Source organism: Nycticebus coucang, chromosome 1, assembly GCF_027406575.1.
Source record: "Nycticebus coucang isolate mNycCou1 chromosome 1, mNycCou1.pri, whole genome shotgun sequence".
NCBI classification, from domain to species: domain Eukaryota; kingdom Metazoa; phylum Chordata; class Mammalia; order Primates; family Lorisidae; genus Nycticebus; species Nycticebus coucang.
The window spans coordinates 138,336,936-138,353,448 of NC_069780.1; the positions used below are offsets into that span (position 1 = coordinate 138,336,936).

A 16,513-nucleotide genomic window follows, 5' to 3' on the forward strand; every position below is an offset into this window, starting at 1 on the left:
TGTTTAGAGGCGAGGTATTGCTCTTGCTCAGGTTGTTCTTAAACCTGTGAGCTCAGGGCAATCCATCCACATAGGCCTTGCAGAGTGCTACGATTACAGGTGTGAGCCACCTCGCCAGCCTCTTTTTTTGAGACAGAGTCTCTCTGTGTTGCCCAGATTAGAGTGTAGTGGTGTCAGTCTAAGTCACAGCAACCTCAAACTCCTGGGCTCAAGAGATCTTCCTGCCTCAGCCTCTTGAATAGCTGGGACTATAGGCACATGCCACAATACCCAGCTAATTTTCTTTTTTCTATATTTAGTAGAGATGGGGGAGGAGTCGTCTTGCTCTTGCTCAGGTTGGTCTCAAACTCCTGAGCTCTAGGGATCCTCCAGCCTTGGGCTCCCAGAGTGTGAGGATTACAGGTGTGAGCCCAGCACCCAGCCTCACTTCAATAATTTTTTACTTTAGGGCAGTGGCTGTGGCTTAAAAGGAGTAGGGTGCTGGCCCCATATACCAGAGGTGGTGGGTTTAATTCTGGCCCCAGCAAAAAAATTGCAAAAAAAATAATAATTTTTTACTTTAATGTGGTAAGAATAATTAACATGAAAACTATACTCTTTTTTTTTGAAAACTATACTCTTAACAAATTTTTTTTTTTAGAGACAAAGTTTCACTTTATTGCCCTCAGCGGAGTGGTGTCACAGCTCACAGCAACCTCCAGCTCTTGGGCTTAGGCAATTCTCTTGCCTCAGCATCCCAAGTACCTGGGACTACAGGTGCCCACCACAATGCCTGGCTATTTTTTTGTTGCAGTTTGGCTGGGGCCAGGTTTGAACCTGACATCCTCGGTATATGGGACCGGTGCCCTACTCACTGAGCCATAGGCGCTGCCCTACTCTTAACAATTTTTTTAAGTGTATGATATACTATTTTTTTTTTTTGTAGAGATAGAGTTTCACTTTATGGCCCTTGGTAGAGTGCCATGGCATCATACAGCTCACAGCAACCTCCAACTCCTGGGCTTAAGCGATTCTCTTGCCTCAGCCTCCCTAGTAGCTGGGACTACAGACACCTGACAACGCCCGGCTATTTTTTGGTTGCAGTTCAGCCGGGACCAGGTTTGAACCCGCCACCCTCAGTATATGGGGCCAGCGCCTTACCAACTGAGCCACAGGCGCCGCCCAGTGTATGATACACTATTGCTGACAATGGGTATTATGTTGTACCAGGAGGTCTCTAGAACTTACACACCTTGCTTAACTGAAACATTATACCTACTGATCAGTAACTGCTCCTCTCCTTCTCGTACCATTATTCTACTCTTTGATTCTGAGTTTCATTCTATATGATAGAAACAAGCAGTATTTGTCTGTGACAGGCTTATTTCACTCAGCATAATGTCCTCATGTTAATTTATGTTGCTACCTATTACACAATTCCTTCTTTTTAAAGGCTGAATATTCTACTTTACATATATGCAGATATGAGTGTTTTCCACAACCGATGACTTCAGATGTTTCTTTTAGCCACAGATTGCTTTTTAAAAGTCAAATGAAGCTTGGCACCTGTAGCTCAGCGACTAGGGTACCAGCCACATACACCAGAGCTGGCGGGTTCGAATCCAGCCCGGGCCTGCCAAACAATAATGACAACTATAACCAAAGAATAGCCGGGCCTTGTGGCAGGTGCCTGTAGTCCCAGCTACTTGGGAGGCTGAGGCAAAAGAATCACTTAAGCCCAGGAGTTTGAGGTTGTTGTGAGCTGTGACACCATGGCGCTCTACTGAGGGCAACATAGTGAGACTCTGTCTCAAAAAGAAAAATAAATAAATAAAAATAAATAAAAATCAAATGATACCAGAAGACCAATGCTTACTACAATACAGAGTGTTAATTTAGAACACAGTTGAGAGGTTGGATAATATTTGACAAGAACTTACCCCTCATGTTAGCATTCATGCCTCCGCCTGTGGATCCATGGCTGTGACTATGCCCATGGTCACTGTGTCCATGCATTTGGTGTGAATGGCTGTGATCAGATGAGTGGCAGCTTCCTTGAGAAGCTCCATGGTTATGGCTATGGGCATGGCTAAAGGCACAGATACCAATAAGGTTTACTATCAGCCCTCCAACTGAGACTGGCTAGCAAAAGGGAGAAAAGAAAACCTTTAAATTTGTAATTTTTAAATAAACTTACTTAAAAGTTACTACATAGCTATATTATGTTTTTCTGTTTATAGCCTTTAAAGTTTGTACAGGAAAACTTCACTAACTTTAGTAAGTCCTCTATAACTTTAGAATATTTTAGAAGAAACATTTTAACTTCCAAATATCAAAATTGATAGGTAGAGGAAATTGGACATAACTCTAATTAGGTGATTAAGAACCACATATACTTGATTCATGGTTTATGCATAAATAAATGATACAAAGTTTTGTTTATTTAAATAAAGAGATTAGGGTGGGTGTGGTGGTTTCTCCCTATAATCCTAGCACTCTGAGAGGTAGAGGCAGGAGGATCCCTTGAGTTCAGGAGTTTAAGACCAGCCTGAACAAAAGCCAAGAGCTACTTGCTCTTTCCACTAAAAATAGGAAAAAATAGCTGGGCATTGTGGCAGGTGTCTACAGTTATGGCCACTCAGGAGGCTGAGGCAGGAGGATCACTTTAGTCCAGGAATCGGAAGTTGCTATGAGCTAGGCTGATGCCATGGCACTCTGGTCTGGGCCACCCAGTGAGACTCTGTCTTCACTCCCAAAAAAGTCTGAAAGTATTGCTCACTAGGGCAAGTATACGCTATACCTGAAATCTTGTTTATATTAACTAAGTAAATTTGAACGTATATAGCAATGATTATAATTACCAATATGTGAATTCCAAATACAGTCTTACCATGTCTTAAAAATAGTTAAGAATTTCCAAAGTAGAAAATATACAATGAAAAAACAAATATATAAGGATTGAGCACAGTGGCTCATGCCTGTAATCCTAGTACTCTGGGAGGCCAAGGTGAGTGGATTGCTTGAGTTGAAGAATTCAAGACCAGCCTGAACAAGAGTGAGATACCGTCTCTAAAAATAGCCAGGCATTGTGATGGTTGCCCCTGCAGTCCCAGCTACTAGGGAGGCCAAGGCAAGAGAATCACTTAAGCCTAAGAATGATACACTCTACCTAGGGTGGCAAAGTGAGACTGTCTCAAAAAAAAAAAAAAAATAAATAAATAAATAAAGGATAAAAGAAAAAGCAAATATATAACAGTAATCTCCTGTTTTCTTTTTTATAATGAAGTGAATGAAATTAGCTTGATTTAATGGTGCCACAATAATACTCTAAAGCAGCAGTGCTCAACCTGAGGGTTGTGATCCACACGAACTGTACTAAAGGGCCGCAGCATTAATAACCACTGCTCTAGAGGATATACAAAGTTACTTACCATTGCTTATTACTAAACATACATATACACCTTGTGAACCACTAACAGAATCATATTACAATACTAGTTTGGAATTTTTTTTTCACTTAGTACATCTTGTAAATAGACGTACACTTCATTCTTTTTAATGGCTGTATTGTTATATGTGTATATTCTAGCTGTATGTATATCTATACTTCACTGTTTTTAATATCTGTATGGTATTCTACTATAATAAATTTATTTAATTATTTCTTTCACTAATGGACACTGGATTGTTTCCATTTTTTCCCACTCTTATACATAATATAATGAATCAGGTACTTATATACACTTGCGTCAATATTTATGTATGATAAATATTAAAGGTCAAAAGATATGAACATTTAAAAATCCAGGATATATTTCCAAACTATACTTCAAAAATGTTTTATTAGTGTATGCTTCCACCAGTAAGACTCAGAACTGCTTTTATTTTTATTTTTTTTTGAGACAGAGCTTCAAGCTGTCACCCTCAGTAGAGTGCCGTAGCATCACAGCTCACAGCATCCTCAAACTCCTGGGCTTAAGTGATTCTCCTGCCTTTGCCTTCCAAGCAGCTGGGACCACAGGTGCCCGCCACAACGCCCGGCTATTTTTTGGTTGTAGCTGTCATTGTTGTTTGGCGGACCTGGGATTCGAACCCACCAGCTCAGGTGTATGTGTCTGGCCCTTTAGCTGCTTGAGCCACAGGCGCTGAGCCTCAGAACTGCTTTTAGTCATTAAACAATTAATTGCTGATTTCCTACTATAAGCTAGGTGCTAAAATTTACGAGTTAATGATACACAGTTCAGGTCCTGAAGATACTTACCTCTTTTTTTTTTTTTTTTGAGACAGAGTCTCATTATGTCATCCTTGGTAAAGTGCCGTAGCATCACAGCTCACAGCAACCTCAAACTCTTGGGCTTAAGCAATTCTCTTGCCTCACCCTCCCAAGTAGCTGGTACCACAGGCACTTGCCACAACGCCTGGCTATTTTTTTTGTTGCAGTTGTTACTGTTGTTTAACAGGCCCGGGCCAGGATCAAATGCACCAGCCTTCGTGTGTGTGGCTGTCACCAAAACCACTATGTTATGGGAGCCGAGCCAGATTTCTTTCTTTTTTTTAAATTTTGCAGCAACAGTCTCAAGCTGTCACCCTGGGTAGAGTGCCTGGTGTCATAGTTCACAGCAACCTCCAACTTGGGCTCAAGAGATCTCTTGCCTCAGTTTTTCTATTTTTAGTAGAGACGGAGTCTTCGGTTTTTTTTTTTTTTTTTTGAGACAGAGTCTCAAGCTGTTGCCTTGGGTAGAGTGCTGTGGCTTCATAGCTCACAACAACCTCTAACTCTTGGGGTTAAGTGGTTCTCTTGCCTCAGCCTCCCAAGTAGCTGGGACTACAGGTGCCCGCCACAACACCTGGCTATTGTTTTTTTGTTTTTTGTTTGTAGTTGTCATCATTGTTGTTTGGCGGCCTGGGCTGGATTCGAACTCACCAGCTCCAGTGTTTGTGGTTGGTGTCCTGGCTGCTTGAGCTACAGGTGCTGAGCTGAGTCTTGCTTTTTTGCTCAGGCTGGTCTCGAACCTGTGAGCTCAAGCTGTCCACCCACTTCGGCCTCCCAGAGTGCTAGGATTACAGGTGTGAGCTACCACACCTGGCTTTTTTTTTTTTTTTCTTTTTTTTTGAGACAGTGTCTCACTGTGTCACCCTCAGTAGAGTGCTGTGGCATCACAGCTCACAGCAACCTCAAACTCTTGGGCTTAAGCGATTTCCTTGCCTCAGCCTCCTGAGTAGCTGGGACTACAGGTGCCCACCACAATGCCCATCTATTTTTTGGTTGCAGTTGTCATTTGGCAGGCCCAGGCCAGGACCAAACCCTCCAGATTTGGTATACATGGCTGGCGCCCTACTCACTGAGCTATAGGTGCTGAGCCATACTTATCTCTTAATTGTGGAAGAATGATAAATCAAACAACTGCACACTTAGAGCTGCTAAAAGAATGCACTAAATACAATGGGAATACAGAGGAAGGTGTATTTAATAAACTTTGAAGAGGGAGGAGAGGGATTAAGGGAAAGTATTGCACCAGAGAACTTTAAGCAAAGTCATGAAGGAGGCTAAAGGGCAGAAGTGAGGGAAGGACATGGCAACTACAAGGACTAGGACAAATAAATTTTGGTGGTATAGGGAGAACATTAACAGTTGTTATGATCTATATCTGTGGAGGGAAGCCTTTAAAATTATAATTTTCTCCTTGATTTTTCTAACATCGTGTGAATTGACTCAAATATTTAAAGATAAATCTTTATTTATTTTCTTAGAGACAGAGTCTCACTTTGTCACCCCCTACTCAGTGAGCCATAGGCGCCGCCCAAAGACACATCTTTAAACAAAAATATTTAGTAAGTCAAAAAGAAACCTGTATATTTTACAATGTCATCAAATGTAATGTTTTGACTACTAAAATATTACCAAAAAGGATGGTTTGATTTTTCCTTTTTTTTGAAAACAGAGTCTCTTACCCAGGCTGGAGTGCAGAGTCCAGATCATACCCTCAAATGCCTGAACTCAAGCAATCCTTGTACGTGAGCCTTCTAAGCAGTAAGGACTACAAGCCTGTGCCACCAGGCCTGGCTGATTTTTTAAAACCTTTTTGTACAGACAGGGTCTCACTATGCTGCCTAGGCTGGTCTAAAGCTGGTAGCCTCAAATAATCTTGCTTCAGCTTCCCAAAGTGCTGGGATTATGAGCATGAAATACCACATCCTGCACATTTATTTAAAAATGTTTTTAGAGACAAGTTCTCTTTATGTTGCCTAGGCTACTCACAGGTGCACTAAAACCTTGAACTCCTGGGCTCAAGGGAGTTTCCTGCCTTAGCCTCTCAAGTAGCTGATACTACAAATATATACCACTGGGCCTGGCTTCATCTTATCTAATTACATTTGTAATGACCATACATCCAAATATTTATTTTTTATGGAGACAGGGTCTTGCTATGTTGCCAGGCTGTTCTTGAACTTCTGGCCTCAAGTGATCCGCCCATCTTGGCCTCCCAAAATGCTAGGATTACAAGCATGAACCACTGTGCCCAGCCAGACTGGTTGATTTCTAAGAGGTAGCAGTGTATATAAACAGCAAGATAGGAACTTACATTAATTTAAGTAAAAAATAAAATCTCCTAAATCAATAACTACAAATAGTTAAACTACGGCATGGAAAATCTTTATGAGTAGAAATTCAAATAAAAAACGAAGACTTACTGTTAACATGTGTGTGTCTAATTCTGGTGGATCAATCAATCTAGCAACTGACTCCATAAACACAAAAAAAGCTATTACCATCAGAAAAAGTCCATTAATAAATCCAGAGAGAATTTCTATTCGGCCATACCTAAAAATAAAGAGTACTGTTTAGAAAAGTAAAATAACAAATATTTTAAAAGTATAAACATTATTTTATAATGAGGAAACAAGTCAAGATTTTAAAACTACTAAATAATAATAATAGAAATTTACTTTTTTTTTTTTAGCTGGGCCTGGGTTTGAACCCGCCACCTTTGGCATATGAGGCTGGTGCCCTACCCCTTTGAGCCACAGGCGCCACCCTACCTTTTTTTTTGAGACAGTCTTATGCTGCCCTTGGTAGAGTACCGTGGCATCACAGCTCACAGCAACCTCAAACTCTTGGGCTTAAGTGATTCTCTTGTCTCAGCCTCCTAATTAGATGGAACTACAGGCGCCCCCCACAAAGCCCAGCTATTTTTTTTGTTGCAGTTGTCGTTGTTTAGCTGGCCTAGGTCGGATTCAAACCCGCCAGCCTGGGTGTATGTGGTTGGTGCCCTACCCACTGAGCTACGGGCACCACCCACCATTATTTTAAATATATTAACACTGGAAGGTCTTTCCATACATATATCTATTTGTTAAAATTTTATATATCAAAATCCTTCTTTAGTGATTCTCTTACAAAAAGTCCACTTAATTTTCCAGCAAGGAGTTTATTTCTCCTTCCCTTAAACTAAACGCTTAATGAGATTTATATCTCTATCATGGCACATACATTCTGCTTTGTTCTAAAATTATTTGTATCTTTGGTTCATCCATCTTTCAAAACAAATAGTTGATAAGAACTGGTTTATTAATTTAGAGGATATCTTATCCTCTAAAATACCTCACACAAAGGGATTCTAGTATTCATTGAACTGAATTATTTGCTTAATGTAAGGATATTTTCATGTATAGCCACTTAAATTTTGAGTACTCTAACAGCAAAGATGTAAATGACCATGGACCTTCCATTGCCTTAAGGAAACATATTGAGTAAAGACTTCAAGATTTTAACTGAATTTGGCTCCCTGCCTAAAAAGAGGATTTGTCAGGAAGTACAATCTTTTTTTCTGTTGTTGAGATAGGGTCCCACCCTATGCCCCTGAGCAGAGGGCAGTGGGCGTGGTAGCTCACGCAACCTCAGACTCACACCCCGCTGCCTCAGCCTCTGGAAGCCGCTGGGATTACAGGCTCTTGCAGTGGCGCCCGGCTGGGTTTTACCATTTTTTTCATGAGTCGGGGTCTCACTGTTGCTCAGGGTAGTCTCGAACTCCTGAGCTCAAGCAATTCTCCCTCCTCAGCCTCCCACAGTGCTGGGATTACAGGCATGAGCCACCGCGCCCGGCAGGGAGTACAATCTTGAATTTACTGCCATTTAGTATTTATCAGTGGTTGGTTCATAACTTACTGTCTAATTCAAATTAAAGAAAAATGAAGATCTGAAAACTATTTGCATTAAAAGTAATACAATTTATTCCATAAAAAGGAATTGGTACTTTGTATTTTTATCTTATGCTGTATCATGATAGTCCGTGTACCTACCCATAAGAGAAAATCCGTGTGGCTTTCCATCTACTCATCAGGGCCGCAAAAAGTCCCATGACCAAGGCAGAGCAGTCAAAAAGCATATGAAATCCATCTGAGATCAGACCCAAACTATTGGTCAGCACACCGTAGAATAATTCCACAAAGGTAAAAAGCTAAAAATGTTAAAAAAAAAAAATATGGGAGGAAATACGTCTCAATATTTATAAGAATTTAATCCTGAAGATTTAAATCTTTATTTTATTATTATTATTATTTGCAGTTTTTGGCTGGGGTCGGGCCTGAACCCACCACCTCCGGTATAGGGGGTTGGTGCCCTACTCCTTGAGCCACAGGCGCCACCAGATTTTAATCTTTAATTATACAAACCTTACATCAAGACCTGCTATAACTAATTCTTTAGTTATTTATACCAGAGACTTCATTTCATATAAATTGTAAGAAACTAAGACAAGTTATATATATTCATTTTATAAACTATTTAAAAGGAGACAGTTCTGTTTATGTCTGTAAAAAATAACAAGGCTATAAAATTTAGCCATCAGTGGTCTTCAGTGAAATCCTCTAAGAATTAGATAAAACTTCTTAAATACCACCATATTTGCATGTTTGGAAAAGCATTTAAAGCAATACTTCGATATGCCTCAAAAACTCCTTTCATTAAGTACTGTGAATATGATTCTGTAGTTCCAAAACTCTTTGCATAAGTACTGTGAATTTGATCCTGTAATTCTGTTACTGCTAACAGAAAATGTGATTTTTAACCCATTTCTAATTATCAGAAATCTGAGAATTACTGAAATTATATTAGAACTGTTAAAATATTAAGCTTTTAAGATATGCCATTAATATTTAAAAATCTTACCAAATTCAAGCACAAGAAATAAAAGATCTGCCTGGAGTCACTTTCCTCAAGAATTTGTTTTAGTGATTCCTTAATAAACCTAGGGATTGACTGAGAGCTATGCTGGAAAGCATCACCCATGAAGTTATAAAGAGGTGTTCCTTCAGGAGAATATCCAATAAGGGTACCTTTCTGTCCTCTCTTAGAGGGAGATGATAAGATGTTGGCAGCTACAGAAAGAAAAAAAAAAGAATATTGCAAAAGTTTTAAAAGATTCAGCTATCAAAAACCAACAAGGTAACTGTCAGTACTAAATGCAAACCTTGAATTTCCCAAATAAATGATCTGACCATCAGAATCCACAGAGAGAAATTTGTTAAAGTAAAAACAAGGGAGAACATGCTTACACAAAATGAAGAATACTGCACTCACTACCACTCCTCCAGATAGCACATGTTCAGTGCTTTCCTGGTGAGCTGCTTTGTTCATAGCCCGAAGCTGGTCTGTTATTGGATGTGTCCAAAAATTTCCAAAAAGCAGCGCACTAATAAAAATGGGAAAGGATCCATAGCGAGCACATTTGGAAACATCCATTTTGACTGAACAAATGGAATCCACATAGAAATCCAGGATCATGACAAAAAAGATAACTGTTGCAAAAGGCATAATGAGAGAAAACCAAGACTCGACTTTACTCTAGAAATTAAAAAAAGAAATTGTTAAGACTATATGGATATAAAGTTCACATCTTACAAGATGCTTTTGTTAATCTTCTTAAATATAAACAGATAATCTTATGATTCAATATGATTTATAAAACACCCAGATTTAAACTCAAGATACTGGCACTTTCTCCCAGTATTCTCCAAAGGATTAAAAAACAAAAAAGCACTGGTCAGACATGGTATCTTATACCTATAATCCCAGCACTATGGGAAACAGAGGTGGAAGGATTTCTTTCTTTCTTTTTTTTGTTTTCTGAGACAAAGTCTAAAGCTATTGCCCTGGGTAGAGTGCTATGGCATCATAGCTCACAGCAACCTCCAACTCTTGGGCTCAAGCAATCTTATTGCTTCAGTTTTTCTATTTCTGTTTTTATTTTTTTTTTGAGACAGAGCACTTAGTCACACTTGATAGAATGCCATGGCATCACAGCTCACAGCAACCTCAAACTCCTGGGCTTAAGCGAGTCTCTTGCCTCAGCCTCTCAAGTAGCTGGGACTACAGGACCTGCACACAACACCTGGCCATTTTTTTGTTGCAGTTTGGCCGGGGCCAGGTTTGAACTCGCCACCCTTGGTATATGGGGCTGGCGCCCTACCCACTGAGCCACAGGTGCCACCCAGGTATTTTCATTGTTGTTTAGCAGGCCCAGGCAGATTCAAACCCACCAGCCCTTGGTGTATGTGGCTGGCACCCAAACCACTGAGCTATGGGCGCTGAGTCAGATTTTTTTTTTTTTGACAGTGACTCACTTTTTCTGCCCTCAGTAGAGTGCCATTGTATCATAGCTCACAGCAACTTCAAAGTCTTGATTCTCTTCTCTCAGCCTTCCAAATAGCTGAGACTATAGGCACCCAACACAAGGCCTGGCTATTTTTTAGAGATGAGGTCTCAAACTTGCTCAGGGTGGTCTTGAACCAGTGAGCTCAGGCAATCCACCCGCCTTGGCCTCCCAGAATGTTAGTATTACAGGTGTGAGCCACCACACCTGGCCAAAAAAAAAAAAGATTATTGCTTAATAAGTGAGAAAGACTAAGTAACCCACAATCCTTAAGCCTAACATATAGTTTCTTTTTTTAGAGACAGAGTCTCACTTTGTTGCCCTCTGTAGAGTACTATGGCGTCACAGCTCACAGCAACCTCCAGCTGTTGGGCTTAGGTGATTCTTTTGCGTCAGCCTCCTGAGTAGCTGGGACTGCAGGTGCCTGCCACGACGCCTGGCTATTTTTTTGTTGCAGTTTGGCCGGGGCCGGGTTCAAACCTGCCACCCTTGGTGTATGGGGCCAGAGCCTTAGTCAATGAGCCACAGGTGCAGCCCAACATATAATTTTTAATTATTTCATCAACTGATTCTTTTGGGCCACAGGAATGTTAAGGGATATATAAATGTAATAGTATTTAATTTGTATATTTCATAAACAATAAATGTAATAGTATTTAATTTGTATATTTCATAAACAATAAAAGTAGCTCCAAATTTCTTTTTTTTTTTTTTTTTGAGACAGAGTTTCACTTTGTTGTCTTTGGTAGAATGCCATGGCATCACAGCTCACAGCAACCTCAAACTCTTGGGCTCAAGCAATTCTCTTGCCTCAGCCTCCCAAGTAACTGGGACTTACCCCACCACAATGCCTGGCTATAGAGGCGGGGTCTCACTCTGGCTCAGGCTGGTCTCCAACCTGTGAGCTCAGACAATCCACCTGCCTCAGCCTCCCAGAGTGTTGGGATTACAGGCGTGAGCCATCGCACCTGGCCAACTTCACGTATTTTCAACTTAAACATAAAAAACAATGTATTAAACTAAAATTTTAAGTAATGACAATTCATTTTATTTCTACCAATGAATTTTTGCTTTTACCTCAGTTGTCATGGAAAGAACGATGACCCATGGACACAAGAGAAGCACAGAAACAAGGTGGGATAAAGCTTGAAGACGTTTGGCTCCACCAACATCTATAGAGAGCTTTTTGGATGCTGTATGAAAACCAACTTTACAACACAAAGCCAGTACTAGCAACAATACTCCACCCTATGAGTAAAATTAGATAAGTCTCATTAGAAACATATATAGTCCAATACTCAGTCCTCAAATGTATGATATTTGAAGAAACAGAACTAGCATGTTTTCTCCATATCCTCAATAAGTTAACTATTAAATGGTAGACAATATTGTAAATTAGTGATAACTGATAACTTATTTTACATGTTCTTTTATAATTATAGTTGCTGTAACTTTCAGAATCTTTTCATCCCCTTGGCAACAAAGAACATACCTTGTGATCTGCCACACCTAAGAAGGCAATGGCTGTATAAAGCATGTGCGTTAGAGCACTGTCATGATGTCCTTCAGCTAAGTGAGTTGGAGTAAAGGTAAAAATTGCAAAAAATTAATTCCCTGAAATGTGAATTCTCCTGCAAATTTTAACTGCATTATTTTGGGTTGAGTATAGCCTGGTATGCGGGCGGGGGGAGGGGGGGGCGGCAAACCTGAATATCTTCATTAACATGTTTCCCTTAAAAAGAAAGCAAAACAAAACAATATAACAGTTAATTCCAGGACCTAATTTATCAACTGGAATGTCTACGTTTCAATTGTTTTTTCTTTTTTTTTTTGGCCGGGGCTGGGTTTGAACCCACCACCTCCGGCATATGGCATATGGGACCGGCGCCCTACTCCTTGAGCCACAGGCGCTGCCCTATCAATTGTTTTTTCTAAAAACCATTATAATAGTGTTCAAGATAAAGTTGCTACATTTCAGTAGTTAAACTCCAAAAGGCATATACATACATACTATTAAGTAGTTCAAAGGGACAAAAGCAATGGATCTCCTTGGACCATTCCTGGCCAGTGAAACTGAGGTTGCCCTTTTCAAGTGACACATAAAATCGATCCTAAACCTGTCTTCTAAGTCACTGACCACATAAACTTCAAGAAAGGAAGCAAGTAGCAAGTAAAAGAAGATAGGGTGGGAAATAGAGGTTATATAAGCAACTCTAAGCTTTTTCTTTTCTTTTTTTTTTTTTAAAGACAGTGTATCGCCCTGGGTAGAGTGCCATAGCATCACAGCTCACAGCAACCTCCAGCTCTTGGGCTTAGGTGATTCTTTTGCCTCAGCCTCCTGAGTAGCTGGGATTACAGGCGCCCGCCACAACGCCTGACTATTTTTTGGTTGCAGTTTGGCTGAGGCTGGGTTCAAACTTGCCACCCTCAGTGTATGGGGCAGGAGCCCTACTCACTGAGTCATAGGCACTGCCCTCTCCTCCCCACCCTTCCCACCCCCCCATCCCCCCCACCCCACCCCGGTTTTTGGCTGGGACTGTGGTTTAAATCTACCACCTCCGGTATATGGGGCTGGTGCCCTACTCCTTGAGCCACAGACGCAGCCCAACTCTAAGCTTTTTCAAAATCATGCTCCTCTCTCTCTTTGTAACTAAGTAAATTATTATTAATTTACTAATAAGTTTTACAGCAGTGAGTACCTAGAAGAATCAAAACTGGTGCTTCAAGTTCTACTGAATAGATTGAGTAAAGGTGTGTGGATAGGAAAGAACAAGGCTTATCTTTAGAGTAAAATGAGTAGTCATATTTGCCTAGAAAGTTGGATTTACAGGAGAGAAGAGTGGAGGCTGAAGTAGAAATAATTTAGAGCTTGGCTCAGCACCCATAGCACAGTGGTTATGGTGCCAGCCACATACATTGAGGCTGGCGGGTTCAAAACTGGCCCAGGCCAGCTAAACAACAATGAATGGAAAAAAAAAAAAAAAAAAGAAAGAAACAATTTAGAGCAAAATTGAATACCAGTTAAGATAATTTGAAATTTTTCTTTCAGGCAAAAAGATGGCAAAGTTTCTTCATTTATTAACATTTAAATCATGAAATTATAATGGAGCAAACAGATTATGCTGAATAGCAAATCATCTATTTATGTTTAAACACCAAAACATTCTACTTTTTTTTTTTGTTGTTGTTGCCCTGGGTAGAGTGCCGTGCTGTCACAGCTCATAGCAACTTCAAGTTCTTGGACTTAAGCCATTCTCTTGCCTCAGCCTCCCAAATAGCTGGGATTACAGGCACCCACCACCACGCCTGGCTATTTTTTATTGCAGTTGTCATTGTTGTTTAGTTGGTCCGGGCTAGGTTTGAACCCACCAGCCTTCGTGTATGTCGCTGGCGCTACAACCACTGTGCTATGGGCACTGAGCCAAAACATTCTAAAATATTCTTTCAATGTCCCTAAATTTCTGAAAACTTAGGGAACTATAGAAGATATTGAAATGCAATAAAATATTTAACTCAGAATGGATTTGCTCATTATTTGAATACTGATCTAGAACATCTACATTAATCTGAAAGTTTCATTCATCACTAATCAGTTAAGTTCATTTACTCTTTTTCCCATGCTGCCAGACTTCCATTTTTCTGTAAGACTTTAAGTAACTCCCTCATATATTGCAAAAGGATACGGTGTTCAGCCATTTTAGCCATGAGATCATCGTTATCGAAAAGCAATAAACAGATCACAGCAATAATGAAAAAAGCAGCCCCCCTTGTCTGAAAACAAAGAAAATAACATTAATGATGACCTTTTTAAAGGGCTGATTTTTAAGATAACTATACAAACACTACAGAGAAGTATTTTTTCCAAATAAATATTTAAAGAAAAATAACATCTGATAATACATAAATTTTAATTTTAACAGTAAGATATAAAAGTAAAGAGATCTAACAAATTCTGCTGAATATTTTAAGGGCACTTAAGATATATAATATTGATAATTTTAATTATTTACTTGCTAACACAGCTAGGCGTGTTACTATGAACAAACTATTACTATTTATAGAACTAACCTTCCTGAATCTTATTTTATTTCTGGTTGAAAAGCCTAAGCTAAAGTAGCTGAAGGATAATTAGTAGGAATTTATTTTACTCTACAATGTGTGAGAGTTACAGAATATTCCAATTACTACTTCTCTATAGGGAAAAATAATCAAGAAAATTAAAGTCAGACCTCTACTTCCACCCCTAATAATAAAAAAGAAAAGAAAGGAAAATTACCGACCGGGCTAGGCACAGTGGCTCATGCTTGTAATCCCAGCACTCTGGGAAGCTAAGATGGGAGAATAGCTTGAGGCCAGGAGTTTGAGACCAGCCTGGGCAACATAGCAAGACCTGTCTCTACAAAAACTGCCTGGGTGCGGTGGCTCACACCTGTAATCCTACCACTCTGTGAGACCAAGGTGGGTGGACTGCTTTAGCTCATGAGTTTGAGACCAGCCTGAGGAAAAGCAAGACCCCATCTCTACTAAAAATAGAAAAACTGAGGCAGGAGGATTGCTTAAGTCTGGGTTTGAGGTTGCTGTGACCTGTGATGCTAGGGCACCCTACCCAGGGTGACAGCTTGAGATTCTGTCTCAAAAAAAAAGAAAAAAAATATTTTTTTCCTCCAATTTTAATTTAAGTTTTCATTGAGTTAAGATATGGTAATATTAAACAATACTCAAATAGAGAATATAATTTAATCTTTTGTTAACAAAGCGGGCAACTGAGAATTTCATAATGCTCAGTGTCATAACTTAAAAAAAGAAAGCACAGAATCTTGGGCATCTTAACTTAAAAAAAGAAAGCACAGAATCTTGGTCAGATGCCCTGATTCATTTCTTTTCTTTTCTTTGAGACAGAGTCTCAATCTGGCACCCTGAGTAGAGTGCTATGGCATCATAGCTCACAGCAACCTCAAGCTCTTGGGCTTAAGAGATCATCTTGCCTTGGTTTTTCTATTTTTAGTTGAGATGGGGTCTTGCTCTTGCTCACGCTAGTCTCAGACTCCTCAGCTCAAGGGATCCTCCAACCTCAGCCTCCCAGAGTATTAGCATTATAGGCATGAGCCAATGAGCCTGTCCTCCTGATTCATTTCTAATATTAATCAGAAGATAAGTAAGATGTATACTCTCATTTCTGATTATTAGTGCAGGCAAAGTTCTTTCTTTCTTTTTTTTTGTTCTTTTAGTCTTTTGTTTTGGAGACAACAGTCTGTTGCCCTGGTTAGAGTACTGTGGTATGAGCCTAGCTCACAGCAACCTCAAACTGCTGGGTTCAAGTGATCCTCCTGCCTCAGCCTCCTAAGTAGCTGGGACTACACACCATTCCTAGCTAATTTTTCTATTTTTAGTAGAGATGGAACCTCCCTCTTGCTCAGGCTGGTCTTGAACTCCTGAGCTTGAGGGATCTTCCTGCCTTGGCCTCCCAGAGTGCTAGGATTATAGGTATAAGCTACCTTACCAAGTTCTGGCTAATTAAAAAAATTTTTTGGTAGAGATGGGATCTTGGTATGTTATCCAGGTTGGTTTCAAACTCCTGGCCTTGAGTGATGTTCCTGCCTTGGCCTTCCAAAGTGCTAAGATTACAGTATGGGCATGAGCCACCATGCCTCACCTCCTGCATTCTTACTGCTTTGGATGATATTTTACACTTACACTTTCAATTTCCAAGTAACTGATAATGAAAAATTATACCTTTGCTGGTCCTCCTCCGGAACTGGTGAACAAAACACTGAGTAATGAGATGACAACAATATCACTATGTTCAAATAGCAGCAAAGTCCTACAAAAATGAAACATCATTGATGAAATTTATCTTTATTAAGAAGCATGAATTCAAGTAG

General features: G+C 39.9%; 1 protein-coding gene across 1 annotated transcript in view; it reads right to left on the reverse strand.

The window, feature by feature from the left end:
• SLC30A5 (solute carrier family 30 member 5) overlaps positions 1–16,513 on the reverse strand; it is a 40,818-nt gene that overhangs the window by 6,856 nt on the left and 17,449 nt on the right. The window contains exons 5-13 of the mRNA XM_053589311.1: positions 16,365–16,452; positions 14,315–14,402; positions 12,124–12,200; positions 11,709–11,879; positions 9,535–9,823; positions 9,149–9,357; positions 8,281–8,438; positions 6,673–6,802; positions 1,920–2,121 (exon numbers count right to left, since the gene is read on the reverse strand). Of these exons, the coding sequence (XP_053445286.1) occupies positions 1,920–2,121; positions 6,673–6,802; positions 8,281–8,438; positions 9,149–9,357; positions 9,535–9,823; positions 11,709–11,879; positions 12,124–12,200; positions 14,315–14,402; positions 16,365–16,452 (1,412 nt within the window). The remainder of the gene's footprint in view (positions 1–1,919; positions 2,122–6,672; positions 6,803–8,280; positions 8,439–9,148; positions 9,358–9,534; positions 9,824–11,708; positions 11,880–12,123; positions 12,201–14,314; positions 14,403–16,364; positions 16,453–16,513) is intronic.